This window comes from Dermacentor andersoni, chromosome 10 (genome assembly GCF_023375885.2).
Source record: "Dermacentor andersoni chromosome 10, qqDerAnde1_hic_scaffold, whole genome shotgun sequence".
Taxonomy (NCBI): Eukaryota; Metazoa; Arthropoda; class Arachnida; order Ixodida; family Ixodidae; genus Dermacentor; species Dermacentor andersoni.
In genome coordinates, this window is record NC_092823.1 from 52,616,634 (window position 1) to 52,630,854 (window position 14,221).

A 14,221-nucleotide genomic window follows, 5' to 3' on the forward strand; every position below is an offset into this window, starting at 1 on the left:
ATTCGGGCAACCAGTCAAAACTTAAGGAAATGCGGTCTCTGGCTTTTAACCCGTTGTGCAGGACTGCATTACATGCACTAGGTACTGTCCAAACAAGTTAGAACAATACTGCTTTCGAGTTCTCTCTAATGTTAACAATACCACTCAAGCTGTAACTTCTAGTACGCTGAAGTTTTTGTCATTTCCACTAGGGGGGGGGGGAGGCGACGTTCAAAAGACAGACACAGAGCACCATACACTTCACTGTCATCTTTTGGTGCTGAGAGAACACCATTGGTCCGTGAGTTCCGCGGTGGCGGTTTTGCTTCGCCTCGAGAGATGGCACCACGGTGCGCTGCGCTCAGGCGCTTTTCTTCTAGCTGGTAGAGCGCTTGGTCTCCCTGGCGTTTATCGCTCCCTGTCTTGCCACTTTAAGCCGGTTTTTCACTTCTAGCTGCGCAGCGTCCATATGGACCACTTCACAGTATGGTGTGGTGCGGTGTGGCGTGGTGGGGTATGCCGATGTGGATATGTGCTGCATCCATTTTAAGATTGTGGCTAGTATCATGTCCGACCAATCTACTCTGCCGGTTGCTATTTCATGCTTACATCTGCTCTTGATTACGGGAGAGCCAGCAATATTTGTTTTTTCATGTAGGTCGAATTCGCTTCGTGAAAAATTGCTGATTTGCTTAATTTGTTATTCGAATATAGTTTTGCCCAAAACTGAACCGCTGTGTAATAACAGATGAAGATTTAATAAATAACAAATATCGGGCTTAAGGTACCTGCTGCTCCCTGAACAAAGACGGTAATGGTAAAAGCACGCCACCAGATGCCCATGAAGCGATAGGCACGTTGGAGAAGCTAGTTTTCATGCTACACTCATGCAGATCCTTCTGAGAGGAGGAAAATATGGTAAGGCTGGGGGAAATTACAAAACTTTCACCTAACTTGAGAAAGGATGTTAGTAAGCTGCCTTAAATCCAAGTATTATTGTGAAAGACTAGCACTATTGAGCAGAAATTGATCTCGCGCGCCTTAATTCGCTCAGCAAATTGTGCTTTTCGCGCTACAAACGTGGCTCTCCTGCAGCTGAATCCTTTGTGACAGTTCTCAATTGAACCGGTATTCCCCTGTCAGGACCGCAGTAAGTACTGTTATTACTTATAATAAAAATGATTATTCTGCGATGTCATATAGTTAGCTCTCGAACTGAGTATATTCACAAATAATTGCACTATTGACTAAAAAGGTTCTATTGGGACTCTCCTCTGATCGTCATCATCTGCTTGATAGTCTGAAGGCTTACAAGGACTTTTTGGATAAGTATGGACTGCACAAGAGACCTAGAAGAGTCTTGAACCTCGCAAGTTTTTTCACCACCACCTTTATCCTCCCAATCAACGTCTTCTATATTCTATCTTCCTACATCCATTGCCCTTCTCCCAGCGCCGAGTAGTAGGTCCGAAAATCTACTCATGCCGAGGTCTCAACTTTTCTCTTATAATAAATATATATGTATATCTCATCTACTTTCTGCCCCAATTCGCGAATTTAGCCGTTTGCTTTCGCTGAAATCGCCGTTTGGTCAAGTGCACGTTCGTAAACGCGTGTTTGTGGTATTTCATAAAAAATTATCATGAAAATTTCGCAACTAATTAAACACGTCCAAGTGCCGTTTTCAAAAGAACTTTGATATTTATGCTAATGTCAAGTTAGTTATGCGTGAGAATGTCTCGCCAAAAACGTGTGGTCATTATGGCAACAAAAAATGGGACGATGGAATTGTTAAGGAGCGATGTAAGTATGACGTGAAGTCTCTGCCTACTATCCATGGTACTTGTAGCCGGTCAACTTTTTCGCCATTGACAATCCTTCCGATGGGTGCTGAAATGCCGCAACCTGTAATACGAGAAGGACGTGATTGCAACACAGCGATATAATGAAACAGATGAAAAGGTTTCGGTGAAATTAGGCTTCTATCGCTATTCGACATGACTGCGAATCGTAAAATAATAGTAATAGTAAAAAGCTGCACTCTGAAATCGCTATAAAGATCCCAAAGAAAGCTTGTGTGTGTGCGAGAGAGGCAGAGAGAAAGAGATAAAAGCAATGGAAAGGCAGAGAGGTTAACGAGAGATTTCCTGTTCGCCATCTTCTATTGAAGGAGGTGAAGGGTTGCGAAAGATGAGAGAATAAGAATGAGGATCGCTTTTATGGAGTTAATTACCATGATTACAGGATTAAGTTATAGAAGAAGGTCTCGAAGACTGGAATGGGACCTCTGTGAACATAATAAACAAGACATTACAGTAGTTGCAAGAAATCGTGAACAAAGAACAATTAGATGTTTTTAACATAAATAGCAAGAATAAAGGATTAAAAGAGCACAAGTATGCACCATATGAAAGTGCACCACCGCATAATTTCGTTAGACAACTTTAGAAACTAACAGTATAAACGACATGACGTGCATAACGTAATTAGCCAACTCGAATGCATATGCATAACAAGTGCATCAAACAGCAATATTATAGTACCACAATAAAAATAAATAAAGGCACATTGAAAGAACGTTTATTAGTATTAATTATGCAGGAAGATAGGACAGAATATATCATTATAATTGTCATTTAAATTCTTGAATTTTGGATGTTTTAGTATCGTTTGGCAATGCCTTCCAGTAACTGAAGGACGAAAAATGGACACTCTGATTACATAATTGGTATGTATTTTTGACCAAATGAAATACATATTTATTGCAAACCCGGTAACATTGGTATTTATTAATAAAGATAGAGGTGTCAAGGTCTCACGTCGTGTGTGATTGATTTTGCGGAACGAAAAGGTTCTGAGGTTATATTTAACGAGCTTTACGACTAAGAAATGTGATTAACCTGTAAAAATAATTAGGCGTGGTTGTATGCGTTAATGTAGTTATCCTAATAGCCAGATTCTGCAAGATTTGCAATGAGTTTACATGGGTTGCGCGTTTCCATCAACAAGTGACGCAGTCTTTAATATGTTAATAAACAAATCAAAATTATAAAAAGAATGATGTTTGGTGGTTACACATGTATCGCGTTTTTAGAAGCAACCTAACCCGGAAGTAATCTTGTGTTTTACTTTAGAGATTTGTTCTATAAATTTGATATAGTGTCGGGTTCTACACACCACCGCGCCGTAGCGAGTGGCATGTCTGGTGGTGAGTCGTGGTGCCAACCTCGGTCATCACGAAGAAAAATGTCGATCAGTCAAATAACTGCATAGCCACTGAATAGTACAGCCACCGATTCCGACTTAAACCAGGGCGTCCACAGTGACATAATGCACTACATTGTCGTACGCGTCTTTTGTGTCAAGGAACGACGTCGTAATGAGGCATTTAAACCACTTTTCATGGTGAACGACCGTGACCAAATCGATGAGACTATTTGTGGATGAAGACTCGCCAAGGTTGGCGTGGTGAGATGACTAATCTAGCTGTAATTTACCATGCTTTAGAAGCGAAACCAACGGGCTGGATTTCCATTCGCGTGGGACCAAGCTGTTTCACCAGGATTCTTTGTACTCTTTTAGTAGAACGTGTCGTGGTTTCAGCTCGAGATCACCGAGAATTACGCGGGTAACATCGTCAGGCCCAGGCAGGGAGAAAATTGCGGCGGTGAATGCGCTGCCGTAACACGATCTGAAGTCGGCGTCTCAAGCATGGCTACCATTAACCCTTTCAATCGAAGTTAGGCCATGCATGAATAGCCTATTTCTTGTAATATTATAACTTTGTATTTTAACTGTTTTTTCGCTCTCCCATACATATTGAAGGGGCAGCGCAATAAGACGATGACAGAAGGCAGGAAACACACAGGACAGCGCGGAACTTACAACTAACTTTATTCGAAGGCATACACACACTTATGTACACAGCCCATAGCCACGTGCTCTCCCATTCATGGCGTCATTATCGGTGCGCAGGCAGAAAACACGCAAAACCATTTAATCTAAGGCTACGCTATGAGGCGGCTTAAAAATTCAAATTCACTGTCATGCAAATTTAGCGATGGCATGCTTACACAACGCAACCGGTTTTTCCTGATAAAGAAGGCCTCAATAATCTCCCTCGTGGTCTGATTTTTATGCGCGGAAAGTATTCTGGCGTTTTTATATATTGGAGTGCACCCATGCTCAGAGCAATGCCGCGTGACATGCGAGTAGGCATTACCCGTTAGTGAGCGCCTATGCTCAGGCAATCTAATATTCAGGCAACGACCTGTTTGACCGATGTATACGTGACCGCAGGAAATTAGAAGCTCGTAAACAACTCCCATTCTACAGTGTACAAAGGGGGAAGTATGCTTAACAGTACAGCCTTTCCCAGCATGAGTGGAGGCAGCCTGGGCCAATTTCTTATCGATCTTACCACAAATTTTGATCAACTTGTTAGGGGCAGAAAAAACAACCTTTATGTCAAATATGCCTGCTACATTCCTGAGACTGTGTGATAGTTTATGCACATATGGAATTACAACCAGTTTTTTCTTCTTGTCGGCAGGCTCTGGATTGTTCATTCTTGTGGGTGCTCCTAATTTTACACGCTTAACAAGCTTCTGTACTGTCACGCGGATAGCGTCCTCTCGAAAACCTGCCGCTCTCAAACGCTCCAGCTGTTTTAAGAAACTCTCAGACGTCTTGTGAAAACACGATTTCGAAAGTGCGGAAAATAGAACTGAAAACGCAATTCCATTTTGCCTCCCATAGTGTTGAGTCTAAGGTAGCAGTCGTGGCTTCTAGAAGTGAACATGTTCAGCGGGACGCGAAACAGACAAGTGTCGTTCTACCTTTTCTTCTTCGTTGAGGCGTTTGTTCTGTCATCTATATGCTCCATTCTGAAGATCAGGTGGCTGCCCAACGTTCCATTATTTTGCTTTGCATTGCTTGGAGAGTTACTGAAACCCTTTTGCGTGTGGGTGTGGCTATCATTCATGCGCACAAATTAATCGCCGAGGGTCAACTACAGAGACATGAAGCTAGTAAGTGCCATTTGCAATCACTTCGAGCACTGGTTTGCAGCACGCTGACTATAATATTGACTGAACGCCGTCATTTTGTAGTAACAGTGATTATTCGAATATTATTCTTTGCTTCTTGAGGATAGGAAAATGTGGCAGATAAGTCAACACAGTTCTGGAAAACCACAAGGCGAATTCCTGCCACTGCTAAGAAAGTCATTCGTAAGCTTCGAATTTCGCGCAGAATGCCCCGCATTATGGTTCGACTATGCTTTGCACTTATTACACAGAATGGTTACTTGGTTATTTCATTGGAATACCGACTTACGTACGCAGAGTGAAAGAGTGGTTCCATGCAAAGAAATTGGTCATAATTTTGATAAAGCTTCCTGCAAAACACGTTTTCTCGAATGAAGTAACCCATGTGTCCCATATTATGAGTTGTGTTTGAGAAACCACAGTGTACAGTATTGTATTTGTCCTTTATAAAATTGGCGAAAGCTACATTTCTTGAGTTATTGTGGTAGGAGATATTGGGTTATGTCAGGATTTATGAGGTGGCTTACTGGAAGTTATTCTACAATGTGATAATGTCAGGTTGGTGAACAATTACTTGAACGTAACTTTTTCATGGCGGGGTCACTTACTTTTTTTACGCATGGACATGTACTAATTAATGGCATCACATTATCAATTTTTCACAAAATTAAGTTACTGTCTTACTTTCGCACCTCGAACGAAAGACAACATCACAAACTCTGCAGCATATTGGCAAGCACTCGGTAGCATCATCTCAATTTGCGCGTAAAATAAATGCTTTCTTTTTCGACGTGATCTGTAATAAGGTGTGCTTTCATTAATCTGTTTAACTAGTTTAACAATACGGCAGATGTGTTGCGTGAGATTCTCACATGCTCTAAACTTTTCTTAGTGACTGGATGCAAAGCTCTTTTAAAAACGTTATTACTACCGCGGCCCCACCCGCAGTGGCAACGATGGCTTCTCTAGGTCCAGGTCTTCGTAGCCTCTTGAAAGACACCTTCGACTCTCGCAATCCGTAAGTTTAGTGAAACGTCTGGCCGAGCACTTAGTGGATGGTGGCATGTACCTCTTAAAAGCCTGAAACCACCTTAAGCGTCCTGAAACTGTGAAAGCGCACAAAGACAAAGACAGCATGAGGCGCTTACTAACAGCTGAAAAATTGTATTGAAGGTGATAACTGCGTCAGATATACCTCAGTCTTGCTACATGATAAGGAATTTAACTTTCTTGATAGCGTTTTTAAGAAATCTATAACGTTGCCTTCGAAAGCTTTAACCCGTAGTTCTCTGCATGCGTACACAATCCTCCTACTCCGTTTCTTGCGGCATGTATTTGTTTCCTTCGAACAAAATTTTTTCAGTTGTGACTAAGTGCCTCATCCCGTCTTCTTTCTTCGTTCTCGTTGTTGTGAGCTTTTACAGTTTCAAGACGGAAGTAAACCAACTAGCTCTGTTGTCCATTCTGTTACACCTCAACAGTGGGTGTAGGCGGACGTATGAAGGCTTTGCTGTGAAGCAGCGGTAATTTCAAATGGCGGACGTACTTACCCTACACATTCCTGATGTAAACTAACTTGAGGCCGGCGTTCTGGAGCCGATTCTTGAGCTATAGTTATTCAAAACAATATCTTTGCTGTAAACAAGTGATCGTCGACTGTACAAACAGAAATGGTGAATAACTCCAAGCAGAGCAGAAGCAGCTCTGTATGAAATGAAATTGTCATTCCGCAATTAAAAAGAAAGCATTAGGATTGCCATAGTTTAACGATTGTTAAAAAACTGAAAATTGCTCGCGATGCCTAGGACACCTTAAAAAATATGCAGTCGCCTCTAATTCGTCAACATTATTGCTGGGGAAGGGTACAGTATACATAGCTCTATAAAATACAAAAAGAGGCTCACCAGGCCCGTTGATTCTATCTCCATGAGCCTGAAGTAATGCAGGAGCAGCAAAAATGCAAATAAGACAACGTAAAGTCGTGTATTTACCTCTTCTAAGAAACTAACTTCGGAAGATAATAGCAATTTTTATTTTTACAACGAATATGAAAAAAATTCTGATTGCAGATTGCGAGGTGCTATTGTTATGATAACGTCAACTAAACACATATTGCATAATTGTATTTACGGGATTTGCAATGCTCTCCTATATAAACTGAACGGCAGATACAGATGGAAAAATCAAGTTTGCTTAGGCTCGAATTTGCATATTTACGCACGACATGCTCCAGTGGGCTGGCTCTGCTAGGCTGCGGTTGAGAACGAGGTTGCGGGTTCGATTCACGCCCATTACGGCTTTATCTGATTGGACAGTTCTACGAACAGTTCGTGCGAGCTGCTTTACAGATGTTTTTTGAAAGAAGCTTACTTGATAAATATTCTACAGCACTTCACTACTGTGTGTCTCATCACGTCTACGTTGTTCTGGGGTTAAAGGTTTATGAATAAATCTAGCGATGCGCACTTTTTTTTGCGCAGGCACTAATGCCAATGTGGTTTGGTACCATCCCTGGCTTGTAATACTTATTTTAGGAAGAGCAGAATGAAAAAATATCAACAGAGAAGAGGCAGGAGATAAAAGTAAGAAAAAAAGGGAGACGAAGGAACGCAACCACAAATCACGCAGTCACACGCATAGTACGATCATTACTGAAGAAAGTCTTGTCCCGTGGTGGACAAGAATTCTGGTACAATCTTTTGAGCCTCGTACAGAGTTGAAGCATGACTTTTTTAAAAGCGAGATATCGTTAAGCGCAGTTCTAGTAAGATTAAGTAGGCAGAACTTGCTCAGCAGCACACAACGGCAGCTGTGATCTTGTATATTCAAGTAGCAAGCGTTCAAACATTTAGCTTTAGTGTCTACAAGCCCAACTCGTGTAAAACATCTGCGGTTAGACTCTTCACCTATAGGCAAACAGCCATGATGTGTTGTAAGCTTCCTGTGGTACACATACCAGGTGACTCCTTGAGAGTGATTTCAGGAACGGTAATGATGTTAAGAGCTGGTTCAAGATGAGAACGCCCAGTTCTCAAAAATGTACAATGCTGCAAAACTTTCTTCATTGGCGACCTCTTTCTACTGTTAAAAAGGAAGTTACTATCACACAGTAATTCGGCGCCACATAAAACAATCGCCACACAATATGAACCACGCAGAATCACCTGAAGGATGCCCAGATAAAAGTAGACAGAGAAAATGCCTTACTTACCACGTGCGTATAGTGCACGGAGGCCAAAAAGTGAGCGCTAATGAGCCATCTGACGCTCTGTGCTACGAAAATGTACGCCACGGAAGCTGCCATGATGTTCAATAGCGCCTGTGGGAAGCAGCTGCAAGCCAGTACAAAACGCGGAGCTATGCTCGGTGCGCGCCGTCTATTCACTCTAGATGCGCTTTCTAATGAAGCCGCTACAGAAATAAATCACGCGCTACCGAGGTCGTTCGAGGGAGGGTAGGAGTCAGGGAATCCGCCGCGATCGGTCTCAACAAATATTGAGAACATTTCGTGGCGGAACTCAGAAACAAAAATCCGATAAATTGTCTTTCGTTTCTCGTTGAGTGAAGATTGCTTACGAAAAATTGTCAACTCCCTCTTATTATGCTGCTTAGAACTGGACACGGGGTGCGTAAACTACCTATAGCTCCCTTGGGACACTTGGTACGATACCGATACGCGGTGGTAGCGCCACTTCTACCACTGGCGGTAGCCGGATATTCAACTGGAAATATTTCAGCAACAAAACGATGTCTCCATGACTTCACTGGTGACATCAGAAGATAGATGGAGAGGGCGCGCCGGCGGGAAGAGGTGGCTCGCCGCGAAGCTCTCCTTTCCCACTTGGCATTCAAGCGGGCTTTGTTCGTGCTCTCTTGCAGGTATGCTGGCCACGCGGCGACAGTGGTCAAATCACGGAGCAGAACCCGCTGAAATGTGCCGTGTTTACCAAGCGCTTATTTTTCTGCCGTGTTTATATAGGAAGTTTCTATTCATTTTTAATCCACTAGGACAGCGCTCGTACACACCAGGGCCAAGAAATTATAATGAACAATATTTATATAGCAAACAGTCGTTAACTACCAATACTTGCAGATAATACATTACATTTCGACAATTTGTAAAAGTAGTCGCTTTGAATTTCCTAACTTGGTAACTTTAGGGCTACAGTTGAACTAGTCCACGGATATAGTGGTGGGTAGTATAAAAAAAAAAATTCCTGGCACCATCAATCGTCAATCTTCTTCGCACGTTGTTTAGTGTATCAACCAAAGCTGGCCTATTTTTCAGTCAGCTAAAACTCAACGCAAGTAAAAGTTGAACGTTCTTGTTTTTATTTACGCTTTCCATACTGCAAAAAGACTGACCTCCACGCTGTGCGAAAATGCCAATCTGCAGAGGCAATTTTCTTTCACAAATGAAATTTGCACATAATGAACGAACGTAGATTCCAGGAGATCCGAACCGATACGAAAACTAACCATCACGGTTTGGCCACACGGAACTTGACTGTCACGTATGTTATGACGGCGGCACATTTCATGGCTTACAGAAAGGAGGTAGAGTACAATACGTGTATTTCAGTGACAATAGGAGAAGTAGGGACCGACGGAATTTTAAACTGGCTACATGCATTTGCATGAACAGGAAGTAGCCTATAATTGCTCTCATTATTTGACCTACATGATGAATGAGGAGGCATATGATGAATGAGGAAGCACATGATGAATGAGGAAGCAATGAGGGAGCAATCGCGTATAGTATGCCTGTCGTCAAACATTGCCTCATCTTCATACATAAATATGCGAGGCGAGTATTAGGACACTATTGTGATACAACAGCAATGCAAGGAACCCAGCATTCATAAAAAATAGCACTCTTCATCGCAAAGACTATTACCAGTTCGTACTTAATTAGTATTAAACAGACTAGATTTGTGTTACTGGTATTATTATATACATTTTGCCGGTGAAAGAAATAACATTGCGCCTCGTCTGTAATACAGGCGCTCAAAAACTTGCGCATACCGAAGCTGTGCCTAAAGCAAGGTAACTGAGCGTATGGTACCGTCTATGCTCTAAAATTCAGAAAAATAGCTTAGACCTTCTCGAGTACGATATCTTAGTAGTGGTGCATGAAAACGCAACAATAAATTACGTACGTGCATTCTTTGGCCGTCGTTGCTCTTGAAGTTTGATAAAACATCATGGCTGTGTCTTTTTTCTTTAGCCTTGGCTGTATGTGTCGACAAAGAGTGCACGAAATGTATAGCCCAACAAACACGCACTCAAGCCCTTCAGTACAAGTATTTCACCGACAGCACACGGGTGTCCGTGATGACGAATGGGTCGAGCGACACTGCACTTATGTCAGTACACTCAGGCTAGCACAGAACTGGTCTACTCATGCACAATGAATACCTGCTCAGAAAATCAAGTGAAATGCTTGTGCTTACCTGCCGCCATTAGAAAACCTTAAAAACTTCGTAGGACTGGAATTCCCAGTGTTCGAACAAGACAGAGCCGTCCAATACATGTGGTGTCCCGATATAGCCATCTACGTCTGATGCTTGGTTGACTTGGTTTCCTGCGTCTTCCATTCATTGCACGCCTGATCAAGCTTCTCTGTCTTATCTTTCCCATCTTCATACTTGGAATGACGACCGTAGCGGATGACCAAGGCCGATCCGACTTGTGATATTGCTGAGCGAGTGGCAAGGGTGAGCGGCGGTAAGCTCGACGGACGTACGAAGGCAACCACTTCCCACGCTTCGCCCATTTAAAATTCACAAAAAGAGACATAAAAAATAAGTTCGTATGTGCGGCGACGGCTTGGAAGGTACGTTCCTTGAAACCGAAACTAGCACTTGCTTTCCGGGTGTTGCTGGGCATACCACGCTACAGCAATACCGTACTCGCTGAAGCTTACATCATAAGTTATTTTGCTCTCTTTACTTAAGTATCGAATGCCAAATCGGAAACTTTCAAGTGCAGCTATTCTTCCCCTTGGAGTATGTATATTGGCGCTCAGGTAAAAGATTTAGGGTAGTGAGAATAGGCATGCTTCGAAAGGGCGGACCAACAATTTCTTTTAGTGCCTCGGCCAGGGACTGAAGAGGCAAGGTCTCCAACGGGAAACGGGCTGGTGGTTACATCAGGAATTGATCGATAGCGCACCGAGCACGACATTTCAAGCACTAGGGCGCACATACGCACTAACAGCAGTCTGCTTATCAGGAGCGCAATCACGGACACAGCACTTTCTCCGCTTTCACTTTGTAAGTATGACAGTTCACGTTCGTGCTTGTAATACATTAGGTGGTCGACGATTCTGAATGCGGTAGCGTCGGTCCTGGTCGCCATGTATAGTGTCGGCCGGAGACGTCGGTGGTGGAGGGGAAACACTAGCGGGTGGAAATGGAGGTGCCGCCCTCGATCCGATGGCGCTGTGTGGCCCGACGGAGAACCCATTGTCTTGAACGACGTTATCGGTAGGCACTGTCGTGCCTTGAAGTAAATGGTTCTTATAGCGTCGCCACTCCAATAATCCTGAAGGGATGGATACGTGAACCTTGAAAGACCGTTGTCCAGTCTGTGCAATCACGCGGGTGGTAATGGACGTGCCGCCCCTGATCCGGTGTCACTGTATGGTCACATGGAGAACCCATTCTCTTGAGCGACGTTTTCGGCAGGCACTCTCGTGCCGTGAAGTGACTGGTCCTTGTGGCGTCGCCGCTCCAATAATCCTGAAGGGGTCGATACCCAAAACTTGAAAGACAGTTGTCCGGTCTGAGTAGTCACATTAACTGCAAAGTATTTCGGCTATGTGGTTGCGTGAGAGAACGTGATCACCAGCACACACTTCGCACACACGACACTAGTGGTTCACCGCCTGTTTGAGTGGTTCGTAAGGCACCCTCTCCCCCACAGCGGGTTTGAGCACATGGAGACGGGTACGCAAAAGTCACCGCAACAAGTTGGCCGGTGCGTCGTGCGTAGTAGCGTGAGGTGTGTGCCGATAGGCGAGCAGAAACTTGTCGAGCTTCACCTTGAGTGACTGGCGCGGGTCGCCCTTCCGTAGCGCATTCTTCAGGGTTTGCATGAAACGTTCCGAGAGCACATTTTCGCTAGGATTGCAGGGTGCTGTTTGCACCTGCCGGCAGCCCGTCTCCAGGATGAACTGTTTGAAGTCCTGCGACGTGAATTGCGGGCCGTTGTCTTCCACAATTGTCCCGGTGAGACCAACACCCATAACGACGTCAGTTGGTGTGCAGCTGGTTGATGGAAATTGCTGTTTGAATCGCTTGTAAAATATGATTGACACTGCAACTTCCGTGTCCTGTTCCATTTCTATCACTGAATCTTTAGTGTAACAAACATGCGAGTGCGGCTTGCAGCCACCTGTTTGGAAATGCTGATAATCGGCTCCTGCGTCACCACTTTGAGAGCTTTGACGCTCCGTTTTCTATTATACCCGTAATGAGATTGGCTGTTGCTGCTCCGAAAGGCCCTGTGATGATGTCCTTTCTTTGCACTTTTGTAGCAAGTATCCTTAATGTCAGGGCAAATGGCATGTGTGTGGTTCGGAGAACCGCAGCGGTAACAAACCAGTACACATCGTACAGATCAGCATGTGCCTATTTGCTCCTTTTTTCTACTTGGTGCAGCTGTACGGACAGTGACTTCACGATTCGAGTCTCGGCAACATTCTTCCAGGCTGCTTCCATGGCCAGGGCGCAATCAACAGATTTCGAGAAAGTTAATTGGTTCACCATCGGTAAAAAACACTCGCTGCACGTCCTTCCGGAGTAGTCCGCAAACGATACAATCCCGCATCGTTTCGTCTAAATTGACTCCGAATTGGCAGGTCTGGGGCAACTTGCGAAGCTCCACAACATATTCGGGCGAGGATTCACTTTCGTGCTGTGCTTTGCGGTAAAATTTGGCTCGTCCGTCGATTACGGACATCTTTGGAGCAAGGGGGGCGTCCAAGGTGCTCTTCAGTTGCTGGAAACTTTTGGCCGACGGCAGGTCAGGCGCCGTAAACGACTTCAGCAACCCATACGTTCGCGGGTCAATGAAGCTGAAGAATGCTCTCACTTTGTCGCTGTCAGGAACCTTGTTGACAGTCAGAAAAGATGTCAATTTCCCCTTGTATGCGGTTGAGTCACTTGCGGTAACATCAAATGACTCCATCTGGCTCGGCTGTCACGCCGACTGCATTGTCGCTTCTTAGTTTTCGTTGTACAGAGAGCAGCACTATGAGCACTCTTCAAAATCAAACTTGAACAGAGGCTGATTTCGGAAAAACTTGCCTTCTTCTGCAGACCAATGGTTGCCTTCACCCGATCCTCGCCGTCATGTGTAGTGGTTCTGCCAGGGACTGAACAGGCACGGGTTATAACGGGAAAATAGCGTTTATTGCCCGAAGCTTACGGCTGGTGGATAGATCAGGAATGAATTAAGCGCTAGTGCGCACAACGCACTAACAGTATGCCTGTCAGGTGCCCAATCACGGGCACAGCAATTTTGAAGGACTTTGTAATAATTTGTTCAGTTTAAGTCTGTCTCTTTAAATGATCCATGCTGTCTCTGCTACACCTGGAGCAAGCAAATAATCTTCTCCACAAATTCCTGTAAAACATCCGCCCAGTACTTATAGTTGCATAAATATTGTAACTGTATAAAAGATATTGTAACACCTAACTACAATATTTGAGAAGTTGAATAATTAATTGGGACTAATTGTCTAATTAAGTAGAAGGAAGAAAATAATTTGGCTATCTCCAAGCGACGGCAAACAACAATACTTTGGTTCTGTACAGCTACGTGGCATTCGCGTGTTTTTAATCTCTGGCTAAAGTTAGCTGGGCACCCTGTACATTTGGTGCTACTGCTGCACAAGGAAACACCCAGCTATTAGGTTGTACCATATACCGTTGTCCTTAACGCTTACTATTTATTAAATGGTACGTGTTACTGGGCTGGTCTGTTGATACTGAACAAGTTGAGATCCTAAGATTTATGCTCACTTAGCTCAATATCGAAACAGAAAGGGGAAGGGTAAAAGGTGAGCGGAAACATTGTCCCCTCCCCCTTTGTGTTTTATTTTGTGCTAAGTGGCCATACATCTTATGGTCTAAGATTATTTAGTGCTACTTATGTTGTGTTTTTGCAATGTTCAATAAGAAAGCACA

At 43.8% G+C, this 14,221-nt stretch overlaps 1 protein-coding gene across 4 annotated transcripts in view; it reads right to left on the bottom strand.

Moving 5' to 3' along the window:
* Positions 1–10,561, bottom strand: part of LOC129380652 (trypsin-like) — a 32,028-nt gene extending 21,467 nt beyond the window's left edge. For 3 of the 4 annotated variants that reach the window (XM_055062331.2, XM_055062330.2, XM_055062333.2), the window contains exons 1-3: positions 8,239–8,360; positions 6,932–6,959; positions 1,811–1,884 (exon numbers count right to left, since the gene is read on the bottom strand). In XM_055062331.2, coding sequence (XP_054918306.2) covers positions 1,811–1,884; positions 6,932–6,959; positions 8,239–8,331 — 195 coding nt within the window. In that variant the 5' untranslated portion in view covers positions 8,332–8,360. Of the gene's footprint in view, positions 1–1,810; positions 1,885–6,931; positions 6,960–8,238; positions 8,361–10,480 lie in introns of those variants that run through there. The other variant, XM_055062332.2, reaches the window with a different exon arrangement.
* Positions 10,562–14,221: the final 3,660 nt, after the last annotated feature.